The sequence below is a fragment of the Pyrgilauda ruficollis genome, unplaced genomic scaffold (assembly GCF_017590135.1).
Source record: "Pyrgilauda ruficollis isolate IOZ18807 unplaced genomic scaffold, ASM1759013v1 scaffold9, whole genome shotgun sequence".
In the NCBI taxonomy this organism is placed as follows: Eukaryota; Metazoa; Chordata; class Aves; order Passeriformes; family Passeridae; genus Pyrgilauda; species Pyrgilauda ruficollis.
Window position 1 is genome coordinate 10427292 of NW_024531043.1, and position 13890 is coordinate 10441181.

The 13890-nt window shown below is 54.5% G+C and overlaps 2 protein-coding genes across 3 annotated transcripts; one reads left to right on the forward strand and one right to left on the reverse strand.

Annotated features, from left to right (window-relative positions):
- Positions 1 to 279: 279 nt before the first annotated feature.
- MYL2 (myosin light chain 2) lies at positions 280 to 5206 on the forward strand. Of its 2 annotated transcripts, none has more exons than XM_041488833.1 (8): positions 280 to 394; positions 1290 to 1357; positions 2243 to 2332; positions 2939 to 3067; positions 3781 to 3943; positions 4624 to 4699; positions 4787 to 4835; positions 4955 to 5206. In XM_041488833.1, the coding sequence occupies exons 1-8, from the start codon at positions 310 to 312 to the stop codon at positions 5051 to 5053; spliced, it is 759 nt and encodes a 252-aa protein (XP_041344767.1). In that variant the 5' UTR covers positions 280 to 309; the 3' UTR covers positions 5054 to 5206. The 2 variants fall into 2 exon arrangements, with proteins under 2 accessions (XP_041344767.1, XP_041344768.1); XM_041488834.1 differs by having other exon boundaries at positions 2939 to 3014; positions 3839 to 3943.
- CCDC63 (coiled-coil domain containing 63) lies at positions 5125 to 13548 on the reverse strand. Its single transcript, XM_041489166.1, has 10 exons — positions 13543 to 13548; positions 12759 to 12913; positions 12169 to 12358; positions 10938 to 11057; positions 10276 to 10457; positions 9611 to 9792; positions 8747 to 8955; positions 7607 to 7681; positions 6978 to 7187; positions 5125 to 6468 (listed from the first exon to the last, which is right to left on the reverse strand). Exons 1-10 carry the CDS (start codon positions 13546 to 13548, stop codon positions 6022 to 6024), a joined length of 1776 nt encoding a protein of 591 aa, XP_041345100.1. The 3' UTR covers positions 5125 to 6021.
- Between the last annotated feature and the right edge of the window lie 342 nt (positions 13549 to 13890).

Sequence of the window (13890 nt, forward strand, 5' to 3'; positions counted from 1 at the left end):
ACCACCCTCCTCGGCATGCGGAGGGGACAATGCCGGGCAGCGAGGCCACCGGGTCATGGCCATGGCACCGCAGAGTTTGGGGGGCTGATGGGCATCCTTGGGGGGCAGCACCATTCCCACCCCAGCATGCCCGTGAATCCTCCTCCAGCCTCATCCCGGGCAAGGAGAGAGGGAGGGGGGAAAAAATGGACAGGCTGAAGACAAAGGGAACCGCCCGGTCCCGGCAGCCGCAAGTCCTGCTCCACAAACACAGCAGAACATGGGAGAGGTTTTGTGGGATTGCTGCCCGTGGGTTCCTTGGCTGCAGGAATGCTGAGCCAGAGCCCGGGCAGTGCGAGCGTCATCCCTGCAGGATGTGTCCCCGGGACAGAGCCCGGCATCGGGAGAGTTAAATGTGTGTGTCCCACCGGGACCAGGGCGAGCAAATGCTTGGCTTGAGTGGGTGACAGGTGCCTCAGTGGGGGTGACACATGACAGAGGAGCTCTTCGTGCCTGCCCGGCTCTGGGGCAGCTCAGCATCCGCCTCCGGCCCCGCCGCGGGGATGCGGGATGGGGCTGCGGGATGGGGATGGGGCTGTGGGATGGGGCTGCAGCTGTATGGAGCTCCGGGATGGGGCTGCGGGATGGGACTGCGGGATGGGGCTGTGGGATGGAGCTGCGGGGTGGGGCTGCAGTGGGATGGAGCTCTGGGATGGGACTGCGGGATGGGGCTGCGGGATGGGGCTGTGGGATGGGGCTGCAGCGCGATGTCCCACCTCGGCCACAGGCTGGGTGACCAGGCAGCTGCTCCTGCTCCGGGAGCATCCCAAGGGAGGCGATCCAAGGGCGGGGGGCTGGAGCAGAGCAGCTCCTGGCTGTGCCATGCCAGCGCTGTGATGGGGCTCCCAAAAACGCCTGGAAGCACCGAGGAGAAACATCCACATCCCGAAGCTTGGGGGTTCTAGCGGGGGGTCCCCTGGGGCCAGCCCCTCCCCGCGTGTCCCAGCGCAGGGGACAAGCCCGGCGCCAGCCCGAGTGACAAAGGCAGGTGGGATTGTTCCCGAGCAGTCCCGGGTCAGCATCCCCGGGGTGGGAGCTGGGGCCACCCGGCACTTCGTTAACCTTGAAACCCTCCCGGGCTCACATGTCACGTCAGCCGGTGACAACAACAAGCTGCTATTCCAGATTAGAGAGAGAGGGACAGAGAAAGGCAGAGACAACAGGGTTGGGGGTGGCCAAATTACCTATTACAGCCAAAAGTGGGCATGGGGCTATTTTTAACCCCGAGGGGGGTGTATTTATTGTTCCAGCCGGGGGGAGTGAGGGAGTGCCTCTGGGACACCCCTCACAGGGACATCGGCAGCTGAGCGAAGCCATGGTGAGTACTGAGAGCCCAAAGCTCCAGCAGGAAGAGATAAAATTAATTTGATTTTTCACCAGAATAGCTTTAATGGGCAGGGGGCAAAGGAGGCATCAAGGAGTTGAGGGCCAAGGGTCTTGTCTGCCTTGGAAGGGGGGTGAGAAAACTGGGGAGCATCTGGGCGGATCAGCAGCATCTCACAGGGAACAGAGAGGCGTCTCCCATGCCAGCAGAGTTTTCAAATGAGTGCAGGTGGTTTTAGGGTCCAAATGCCGTTTTTTTTCTTTCCCCTTCCTTCATGCAGTGAGAGGAAGGGTCATTTTGTGCCCCCAAAATCCTCCTCCTGTCAGACCCCCATGAGAGGAAACGGCTGCAGGAGCAGGCGCAGGAATGAGGGATAATGGGCTGGGTGGGACAGCGAGGGGCCCTTCAGTCCTCTTTAAAACACACACTGACCCATTTCTGGTTTGTTCAAGCCTCAGTGCAGGAGGAGGCAGATTTTTAATTAAGCCATATTTTAATATCAGCACAGCAGGGTAAAGAAGCACTGACTGGCCACAACCCATATGTGCAACCTCAGCAGTGCTCCCAAAACCAGGGTTCCAGCGGGGATATCTCACCCCAGAGCTGACCCTTTTACCTGCCAGTGGGAGAAGGGATTTCACTCCTCATCTTTCCTTGGACCTATTTGGCTAAATTCACCAGGAGCTGAAATTTAAGCAGGAATCTTAATGCCCCTCAGCATCCCAGAGCTGCAGGGAGAAACTACCAAGCTCCCAGGGAAGAGAGCCCCAGCCCAGAGCTCCCACCAAGGAGTCACAAGTAAGAACAGGGCACTTCCATGCTTTTATTTCACCCCATAAAAAGCCAGTGAGCTAATGGTACATACCTGGACTCCTGCAGGCACCCAAGAAAGCCAAGAAGAGGATTGAAGGTGCCAATTCCAATGTTTTCTCCATGTTTGAGCAGGCGCAGATCCAGGAATTCAAAGAGGTAGGTGGCTTTGGTGGGAAGGACTGAGGGTCCTTGATGTGATGTGACCTTCAGCTCTTTCTCTCAAGTGACAGCTGGTTCACACCAGGAGGCAGCAGGCCCGTTTTTGGGTGGTTTTATTTTAAAAGTGAGAATAACAACTCAGTGACACCGTTAAATCCGGCAAAGCCTCCAAGCTTCCAAGGAGCCAGATTCCCCCAGAGGATCAGGCACACCCGAGGGAGCTGGAGAAGATCTCCCAGCTCACTGCCACCTGCCTTGCCAGGAGCTCTCACCCCCTGCACGGCAGGGATGTGGTCCCAGTTCCAGGAATAACTGGCTCCAGTTGGAGGAGCTGATGGCCTCTCTGCCGGTGTCATACTGGGGTGAGAGGGATTTGTCCAAGGAAAGGGCTTGTACAGCTTTGGGGTTTGGGTTGCCATCGCCCCAGGGTGCTGGACTGTGAGGGATGAGAGTGAGTGAGACCCCCAGAGCTCATCCTGGGAGGGCTCAAAATGCCCTTATCCCATCCAAGCTGAAGGGAGAAGGAGAAAGGTGCTGAAGCCTTTGTAAAGGCTGACAATTCCTCCTTTCCCCGTGCTCCCTGCCCTGCTCCTGTGCCTCCAGGCGTTCACCATCATGGATCAGAACCGGGACGGCTTCATCGACAAGGCAGATCTGAGAGACACCTTTGCTGCCCTTGGTGAGCCCAGCTTTAGCAGCCTCCCCTCCCCAGCTTTGCCAACACCAGGCCTGGTAATTGAGAAACAAGGAGGGGTGGGGGCGTTTAACCAAGCCTCTGTCATCCACTGGATCTCTCATTTTGACAAAAACCTCCTGATCCAAACCCAAGCCTGTCAGCTGGGAGATCCCTCATGGGTGATCCCGGAGCAGCTCCCACAGCAGCTCTGGTTTATCCCCTTGGCACTGGAGCCAGCTCCTGGGTTACACAGCCAAACACTCCCTGCCTTTTCCATGCTTAGGAGCACCTGGCTGTGCCCATCCCACGGCATCCCAGGGTATGTGGGCATTAAGGGGATTTAGGGGATTTGTGGGAGGCTGTGACACTGCGAGCTCGGCTCTGCCATCAGAGGTCAGCATGAATCAGCAATGGAGTTCCAAGGACAGCCCAGCCTCTGGAAAAAGGAGGTAGATGTTCAATCCCATTTGCTTTTGGTGCTGGGGAACAGGAAGATCCTCAATGCTGGTGGTCTTGACCCAAAACATATTCCAAGGAGGCTTAAAAGGGGCTGATCCATGGGGCAGTGAGGCAAGGAAGCAGCACAGCTCAGTCCTTTCATCCTTCTTTTCTGTGATCCTGGAGCCTGAGAAGCCAGAGCTGGAGATGATTCTCTCACCTCACTGCTGCTACCCCCATTCCTTGTCAGAGGTGGATCCCCAGGAGTGTGCTATTTCCCTCCAGTGGGGGAAAATCCCCCAGGGAAAAGTTCTGTGGTGTCTGTTTTTAGCCCCCAACACGCAGAGCAGGACTTGGATCCACGACTGACCCACAGCTGCTCTCCCCAGGGCGCCTGAATGTGAAGAACGAGGAGATCGATGAGATGATAAAGGAGGCACCGGGCCCCATCAACTTCACCGTGTTCCTCACCATGTTTGGGGAGAAGCTCAAGGGTGAGAGGGCACCTGGGGAGTTGGGGTGCTCAGTGGTGCTCAGTGGCATTCCAAAACTCCTGCTGATTTGCAATACCAGCCATGCCTATGTCCAAAGATCTTATCCCACATCTCCCCAAACTGTTGGGGGGTATGAGATGGTCTCTGTGCCTCAGTTTCCCCAGCCATTTACAAAACCCAAATGGCTGTGCTGCTGTCCCATAGGAAGAGGGGACAGTTCTTGCAGCACCTCTGAGCCTGCTGACAGCAGCAGTGCCAAAATTGGCCCCCCTGCCTACAGCCAGACTTTGACCCACCATCCCATCTGGCTGTACCCTGAATCACGTACTTAACCCAAGGAATGCAGCCTCCTGCCGATCTCCAAGAGGCTGCAGGGCCCCAAGGGCTGTGCCTGGAGCTCTATAAATACGCTCCAAAGATTAGATAAATGCCGGATGCCGGAGCGGTGGCGACACCGCCTGCTCTGTGCTCGCACCGCGGCCCCACGGCTGCTCCTCTGCACTCCACCAGCTTCACTCGAGCCTCCAGCTGCAGGGCCAGCATTCCTGCAGGGGCCCCACTTTCCAGTCTGTCCCCCATTTTGTCCCCGAGGCTGGGAGAAGCAGGAGGCTGCAGTCGGCTTCCTACTTTACCATCTCCAACGGTAATCAAATCTCAAATCATGGCTTTGTCACCTACAGGTGCCGACCCAGAGGAGACAATCCTGAATGCATTCAAGGTGTTTGATCCAGAGGGGAAAGGCCTGAAATCTGCCTAGTGAGTGCAGGGGTACCTGGGGCAGGGAGTGAAGGGGGTGTCCCCATGAGGACCTGCCCTGTGCTCACCGCGCTCTCTCGTTTGCAGCATCAAAGAAATGCTGATGACGCAGGGGGAGAGGTTTTCCCAGGAAGAGGTATGATCTCTTTCCCACCTTCTGCCAGCCTCCCTCCATCCCAACAGACCCCATCCCTCCTCCCAGCCCAGTCCCAAACCCCTCCCACGCCACCTTTTCTCACTGCTCTTCCCTGGCAGATCGATCAGATGTTCGCTGCCTTCCCTCCGGACATGTCTGGCAACCTGGACTACAAGAACCTGGTCCATGTCATTACTCATGGTGAAGAGAAGGACTAGCCCAGGCTCAGGGCTGGGGCTGGCACTGCAAGATCACCTCTCCCTAGGTCACTCGGGGGTTCCCTTTCCTCTTCCCCTGGAGAGGCATGTGCCTGGGAATTTGGCACGGGAATGGCATTCACATTAAAAGGCCTTTTGGCAAGAGGAAACCCAGCTGCTGGTGTGAGCCGTGCTTGGGCTTGTGCGGTGTGCCCGTGCCCCGTGGGAGCCCTCAGATCCTTCCAGACCCTGCTGGCCTCAGCACCCCAGACCTACTGCACGTCACCCTCGTGTGTCCTCCAGTCCCTCTGTCTCCCACTTCCACTCCCAGCCCCAAACCAGTTCCACACTGGGCTGTGCCCATCCCACCTGGTCCCACAGCCCAGGGTCAGCACCGAGCTCAATTTTCCTTTAGGCAGCAGAGAGTTATCAGCTTCTGCCAGCTGAGCAGGGAACCCCCCATGAGCACACTCATCCCCTGCATCCCTCCTGCCAGGCCCTGCCCTGGGGCACAGTGCAGGATTGGCACCTCTGGCTATGAGGAGTGCCTTGGGTCGTGTGACAGGGATGTCACCCTCTGCTAGAGCAGCTGATCCCACCTTGGCTGTGGGTGCTGTCAGCAGTGGGTGAAGCCATGCCAAAATATCACCTGGTGAGGTTCTGAAGCCTGTGAAAGGTGTTGGGCTCCTTCCAGAGAAGCAAGATGGAATGATGTGCGGAATGCAGAAGCTCAAGAATGAAACAGCTTCTTTAATTCCCTGATGGGCTCCTGGTCTCTGATGGGCTCCTGGTCCCTGATGGGCTCCTGGACCCTGAGGGGCTCCTGGCCCCCGATGATGTGAATCTCCTCCTCCTCTTGCCCGAGCTGGGGGGCCTGCTCAGCTCCTCCTCGTGCCTCCGGATAACGAGCTCACGCAGCTGATCCCGGCCCATCGGCTCTTCCGCTGCCCAAGAGAACGTCCATCCCATAATACACAGTTTTACAGGTGTCATACACCCCGGTGGGGCAGGACAGGCTGGAGGGGATGGACTGGGAAGGACATGTGGCAGCAGGGCTTGGCCAGGCAGCCACGGGGGATTGGGGAGCGGTTGCTGCCCGGCCGTGGCTCCTCTCTCCCCACTCCCTGCTCACCGGTTTTGGGCTCAGCCGTCTCCTCCAGGTCTGGGGGGGGTGGGCAGAGCTTGGACCTGTCCATGGTCCCCAGGAGCTTGGAGGTTCCCTGGAGAGGGCTGGTGAAGGCCTGGGTGCGCTGGGTGCGATCGATGGACGTGTAGCGCAGCAAGGACTCCCTCAGCAGGAACTCCTTGATCTTGTCCTCCACGGGACCTGGGTGGGAAGGAGCCACAGTGTCCAGCAGTGTCCCTGCAGCAGGACCCTGCCCAAACCCACCCCTGGCTGTCTGCAGAGCAGGGGATCCACTGGTTTCCCTCCCCCAGGGTCAGGGGGCCAGTGTTGGGTCATGGAATCACAAAATCACAGAGTCATTAATGTTGGAGCAGACCTCCAAAATCATCAAGTCTGACTTCATACTGAGTATTCCCTGCCTGTTAAAGCATACCACAAAGCGCCACATCCCCTTTATTTTTTGAACACTTTGAGGGTGGTGATTTTACCACTTCCCTGGGAAGTCTGTTCCAATTCTTGACCACTATTTCAGTGAAGAAATTTTTCCTAATATCCAACCTGAACCTCCCCTCATGTAATTCCCCTTGTGCTCTTGCTGGCTGCCTGGGAGGAGAGGCTGACCCCCATTGCACTCCAGCACCCAGAGCCACGATGAGGGTTTGGGGATCTACTGGGATGTTAAAAATCCAAATTAGCTCCCAAATTTGCTGGGAATTTGGCATTGCAAATTCACTTTATGGCACACGTGACTGATGGGACAGGGGAAAACAAAAGCTCAATTTAAACACAGTGCAAGCAGGTGGTGGGCAGGATTTCTCAGGGCACATGGCATGGGAAGATGGGCAGCCCTGACCTACCAAAAACTGGCACCAAGCTCTCCCCAAGAGGTTTCACAATCTTTGTAGTGTCACAGTCCATGTTCTTCAAGAGGGTCTCCATGCGAGATTGGATCTGTCCCAGGAGTACGCTGCTCTCCTTGCATTTATTCTCATACTTGTTGGCTTCCTCGGTGGTCTCTGCTATTTTCGCCTACCAGCAAAGGTTTTTGTGTCACAAAGGTGTCACACCAGCCCCTCGCTGATGCCACCACCCCAGTGCTGCCCAGTTTCAGTCTGGATACAGAATCCCAGGAGGGGTCAGGTTGGAAGGGACCACAAAGGGTGGTCTGGTCCAACCTCTACTCGAGCAGGGTGATCCCAGAGCACAGAGCACAGGATTGTGTCCAGACAGTTCTGGAATACCCCAGCTGCCCATGCTGGCCCGGGGCTGGCAGGAGCCCCACAGCCACCCTCTCACCATGCCCTGGGGGCTGACAAAACCTTTGCAGGGCCCTTTTCTGCCCACACCTCTCCAGCCAGAGCAGCATTTACAGGACCAGACTCTCTGGAACAAGTGCTGGGACAGACAGGGATATGCTGCCTTTCCAGAGGAATCCATGGTCACCATACCTCCAGCTCCTGCACGACGTGGGTGCAGGTCGTCTCCGCCTGCTCCCGCTCCGTTCTGATGGCCTTCATGTCATCCTGTGGGAACACCAGCTCGTGGAGGGGCTACCCATGGAACCCTACCCATGGGCAGCCCAGGGAGCGGGTGAAACGTAAACTTTGAGGAATTCAGAAATTTTAGAGGAGCTAAGACTTTAGTTAGGGATAAGCTTTATTGGAGTTAATTAAAATAAATAGGTAGGCCTTGATGAAGTCAAGAGTTAGTATTTAATAATTGATTGCTTGTCAGCACAATGTTTGGCTAGCTGGGTTTATAATGAAGAATATAGAAACTGACAAAAAGGTTTTAGTAACATAAGACAGTTGTGGCCTCCTCTGTTCTGAAACCAATTAAAGAGAGGGAAAGGGAGTTCTACCAAGGGTTCATTTGTCATATTTGCATTGAAAAGGTAGAAAGGTCAGAACGAGGAAGACTTCATTTACTTCCTCATTTTGGGACCCCTCTCCATGAAAGGGACCCCCAACCCATTTCAAGGAACAAACTACGCATGCTTAATAGCTTTTTAACTAATTAGCATACGAAGCCGGGAATGGGATGTACCAAAGTTATGAATATGTATTTGTATTTTGGGTATTCAACACTTGCATAGATAAAAAGGGTCTGTAATCACCTGTAAATTGCAGTTTGTATTTGGGAGCTGCCCAGCGTTGCAATAAACATACACCTTCTAACTTTAAAAACTGTTAGAGAGTCTTTGTCCATCACAGTTGGATATCAGTACTAGAGCAATATCCATATTTCTAATAAATCACAGGTTCTAGATCAGTATCCATATTTTTTTAATAAATCACGGGGACACCTCCAGGGAAATGGAGAGCCCTCCAAGCAGCCCCACAGAGTTCGGGGGAGCTCCTGGCTCCCCGGGACCCTGCAGTATTTTTGCTGGGTACACGGTGGCAGCATTGAGACACGTTTAGCTCCGAGAGCACAGCCGAGTTACGGGTCTGGCTGCTCCTCTGCATCCCCCCAATCCTACCTGCGTGGCTGGATGTGGGCAGTGATGCCCACTCGGGAGAGGACCAACCCACCCTGACCCAAAATCACTAGGTGGAAAGGGGAGACAGGAAGAGCCAGGAACAGACCTGGATGGCCTCGATCCTCTGCCTGAGACCCTCGTTCCTGACGTTCAGCCTAATGGCATAGCTGAAGAGGATGAAGAATCTCCTGTCCTTTTCAAGGAAGTCCTCCAAGAAATCATCAATGTCTCCGTCCGACAGCTCCAGCAGACGCTTGTAGGCCACCTCGTAGCTCTCCTTTTGGCTCCTTTTGGCCCTCTCAGCTGCCTCTAAGGCTGAGGAAGAGACAGAGAGCTGTGGTTGCCCTCTGCAGAGCCTTCCCCGTGGTGCTGTGGGGTTTGGTGCAGGGCTGGGGCAGGAGGGAGCAGTGCTGGAGGGGCAGAGGGTGCCTCTTCCACCAGGAAACCAAGCAGGGATGTCATGGGAATGGAGCAAACACCATGGATTCCCTCCCAGGAGGATAGAATTATTAGATTAGATTAAATTTTAGCAAGGTGAGGGTGGTGAGACCATGGCACAGGCTGCCCAGAGAAGCTGTGGCTGCTCCATCCCTGGAAGTGTCCAAGGCCAGGCTGGACAGGGCTTGGAGCAACCTGGGCTAGTGAAAGGTGTCCCTGCCCATGGAGGGGGTGGAACTGGATGAGTTTTAGGGCTCCTTTCCAACCCAACCTGTTCTGTGGTAAAAGGAGCCATGGCTGCACGCAGGAGCAGCTCCCTGTCCCAAGGGCACCCCAAGACACTCAGTCTCACTCAATTATCACTGTTCAGCCTTTCTGCTTGTAGGGTGAAGGTTGGGTGGGGGAGGCTGTGGGCAGGGCAGGCATCCTGCCTTTGGGGTGCAATTCTGTAAACCACCACGAGCAGCCCAGCCCCATCAGCTCTGCAGACTTCGGGTTCGTGATCCCAGTCACACAAATTCTCCTCTGATACCTTCTCTCTCTTTGGCCTGTTCCTTCAACACAGAGAGGTCTGCACATTTGCTGAGGAAGAAGTTCTTCAGCCTGGTCTCCTGGTGCAGGGCACACTTCCTCTCCAGCAGCCTGATGTTGTACTGGATGGTTTCTCTGTAGCGCACGTCCCGAATGTCCGAGATCCGCCCCAGATCCTCCATCCTGCACATGTAGAGCAGCATTCACACCTCGTGTGTGTACAGGTTCTGTGTTCCTGGCCACTCCCAGGAGTGCCAGACCTGGCAAAGCCCCTGTGGTGCTGTGCTTGCTCCCAGCTCTCATCTGGATGGAGTGGAGTTAGTCCAGAGGGAATTCACGGCCACTAACACAGCTTTTGGTGGGGTTTTGTACCAGGCATAGTACCCAGCTCAGGTGGGATTCAGAAAAAATAGACTCCTCCATGGGGCAGTCCCACGGTTCCAGTCCCATCCCATCCAAAGAAACATGTGGCACAGATGGAATTAAACACCCTGGAGGTACCAGTCTCCCCACACTGACCAGGCACCCAACCCTTAGCACCCAGACCTAGCTGGGAGTGGTGAATCCTCTCTCTGAAGCCTCACTTGGTCTCTCTGTTTGAACCCTCATCACTGGCATCACCCACCAGCCCCAAGCTCTGCCCAGAGGGCTGACAAGGCCACGTACCACTGCTCGTAATCTTCTGTGGCTTGCTCAATAGCAGCATCCAGCAATTTGTTCTGCTGAGCCAGACTTTTTTCCAGCTTCCAGTAGCAGTTGTCATAAATGGCTTTCTGGATCTGCAGGCTGGCAGTCTCCTCCCGGAGACTGTTGTTCCTGGTCATGATGCTGTTGTAACGGACAGTGGCCTGGGGAGAGCAAAGCAAAAGCTGTGGAACTGGTGGAACTGGTGGGGGACTGGGAGGATTCAGGTTGCTGCTTAAAGACCTTGACCAGGGCAGAGTCAAACACAGCCCAAGAGATTTGAATCTGGCCCTGCACTGTCCTTCTCCCCGAGAGATTAAAGGCAACAGAAGACCAGGCTGACCACAACAGAGACCTGGAGCTGGCTTTGTCCAAGGCAAGGTGGCTCCAGGCAGCCCAGTTTGATCACAAAGCAGGTGCAGACCTTCAGGCACAGCACAGGTGCTGCATTTGGGTCACCAAGCCTGAAGGAGCCTTTGAGATATTCTGGGAATGATCAGGCCAGGGGAACAAGCCAGGTGCTTCATGCAGCTTGTGTCAACCAAATACATTTGCACCACTGTGCTTTGTCCTGACCAGAAAGGACCCAGGCCCCTGTGTGACCCCACACATGTTCTCCAAAAGTCTCCAAAATGTTTCCTTACATGACTCAAACGCATCTCCAGTAACTCGATCTTCTTCTGCAGGTGTTTGCGGCTCTTTGCTTCCAACACTCTCCAGGCTGTGTCTCTTTGCTTCACTATCTTTTTTTCCAGCTCTACAACCTGTACACACACACACAGAGGGAAAAAAACCCAGGAAGTATAATCTCCACCCCAGCATTCTGGACTTTTTTCAGGACACAGAGCCAAAGAAAATCCCTTCTGTTGACCTGAACTACAGCAACCGTGTCATTAATGAGCTCTCTGTTATAGAAGCAGCTTTAATCCCAAAGCATCCCACCCTGCACACGCAGAAACATAAACTGTAACTGGAAATGTTGGGGGTTTTTTTTGTGTGTCTCGAAGGAAGTGCAGCTGTTTTTGCAGGGAGCTCCAGCAGGTGCTGAACACAGCACAGCAGCACTTTGTAGAGTGGAAGAGGCAATGAGGACGGGGCTTTGGCAGAGGTGTTGTGCTGGCCAGGCAGGGATCTGTGCAGTCCTCCCTGGAAATGAGTGGAGGAAAACTTCTGCCAGAAGTGGGGAGCTTCCAGAGGAAATAAATCCACGGAAGAGTGAAGCAGTTGGAGAACAGCAAAGCAGGAGGCAGGTGGGGGAGGGATGACTCAGGCAAGTCAGAGTTCTCATCCCTGACAAAGCCAACCCTGCTGGGAAAGCTCTGCAGCACCTCCAGCAATGGCAAACTATCCCAGCATGTTCCCTGGAGTCCAGCTTGGGCAGCTGGCTCTGAGAACAATGCTGAAGGGAACTGTCACTTCCACAGCCCACGTTTCCCTTGGCTTCCCACTCCACTCCTGCCCAAATCCAACCAGGATGTCCTCAGGAGAAGGGATGGGGCATCCCTCAGATGCTGCTGTTCCTGTATTTGCCACACCCCAGACAGCACTGTTCCAGTTTTACCTCTTTTTCAGGAGAATTTAAAAAGTGAAGGGAGAAGGAGAGGGATGTTTGTGGCCCCAGGCTGGTGTGTGCCATCACACAGGGCTGCAGGGACCAGTGGGACAAGGTTGAGAGTCCAACCTCACTTTTCCAGTCAGTGCTGCTGACTTGAATGGGAGCCTGGTTCTATTTGTCATTGTCATGTGTCACTTGCCAGGAGGAATATTCCAAGGCCTGAGTTAAATGTGTTTTACACTGAGGAGTTTCAGCCACAGGTCTCATCCTGTGACTCTGCCCTGCTGTGCTCAGGCAGGGAACAGTCCTGATGCTCTCACCTGCTTGGCCAGGTCAGCTAACTGGGCTTTTCTTTCTTTGATCAGGGCATCATTCTGCATTCTGGTCTGCAAAAGGCTTTGGATCTTCCTACGATTTCTGTTTTCCAGCAACACACTGCTCGGTGAATAGATCTGGCTCAGCGTTAATGTCACATGTCTGCGTTCTTGCTTCAGATCATTTATTGCTTTTCTGTAAAAATGGAACAACAAATGACATTTAGCACATCCCATCTGCCAGGCCAGGTCCTTACCCCTCCCCATCTCTGCTCTGTGGTCCCCATATCTCTTTATAAAAGAGAGGGAGCAACATTTTATAAGGGCAGATGAGATAGGACAAGAGGGAATAGATTTAAGCTAAAAGAAGAGAGATTGGGATCAGATGTTAGGAAGAAATTCTTTACTCAGAGAGTGCGGAGGCCCTGGCACAGAGTGCCCAGAGAAGTTGTGACTGCCCCATCCCTAGAAGTGTCCAAGGCCAGGCTGGACAGGGCTTGGAGCAACCTGGGATAGTGGAAAGTGTCCCTGCCTGTGGGATTCTATAAATCTGTGGTTTTGGCATGGAGGAACTTCCCAAGCAGAGCTGTACTCACTCCTGAGCCTGCATTTGCCGCCAGATATCGGCATCGAAGAATTTCCTCTTGTATGCTTCATGATGAAAATGGGTCTGCAGATGCCTGATCTCCACTTTAGCCCTTATTTCCTTGTCCTTTTCAGGGAGGTCCAGGTCTGCTGAGGCTTCTCTCCTCTGCCACAGACAAGAGAGGGTTTGGTCAGTCGAGCAAACACAGCCGGCAGGGGCAGCAGCTGAGCAGCACCAGCTCTTCCCTGGCACCTGGATCCATCACCACCCAAAACACACAGTGCTGGCTGAGCTGGAGCCAGCACCTCAATTCCAGGACAGGGAGAGCTTTCCACCAGTGAAGAGGACAGGTGATGGCAGGTTGTCACCTCTTTTATCACCCAGCACAACAGCGAGGACCACGTGAGTCAGAACCAGAGCCACTGTGCTGGGGGCATGGATGAGCCCAGCTGGCTGCCCAGGAGTGGAGCAGGAGTGCTCCTGTCCCCGACCATCAGAAGGTGACTTCTAGATGACAAACTGCCCAGCAGGCAAGCACTGAAGGCAGTTATACCCACCACTACCCGTGTCCTCAGCTGACTCCAATTCCCCAACACTGTCTCTCCCAACACCCAAATCTCATTCCAGGGCCTCACTCCTGGCACAGGAGAAGCAGCCCCACTGCTACCCAGCACCTTGCTGGCAGGAGCAAACCTGGCTCCCACTGCTGATGTGTATTTCCAAGGGTAAAATCCCCACAGCAAATCCTCCACAGTCCCTGTGAAGCTCAGCTTTAGTTTGTCCTTCTATTTTACCTTCATTTTCCCCGTCTAACTCTGCTGGTTGCTCTGTAGACGCCTTGGGAAGGGAACAAGTGAAACTCTGTAGGCACAGGATTGCTTTCCAAGGGAAGAAATGAAACAGGAGTAATGGGGTGGCTGTGTCCTCCTGCCCATCCCTCAGCACCCGCTCGCGTGTTTGGCACATGAGGAAACCATCACAGATGGCTGCAAGAGGAATAAAAGGAGAGCATTTCTGGTGATGTCATCGTGAAATTATCGAGTTTTATAAGTAGGGGAAGAACAGATGGTTTGAGCTATACCACCCCATTCAGTACCTGGGTTTCCATAGAAATTCCAGCGAGGCCAGTCCCCCCCACCCTG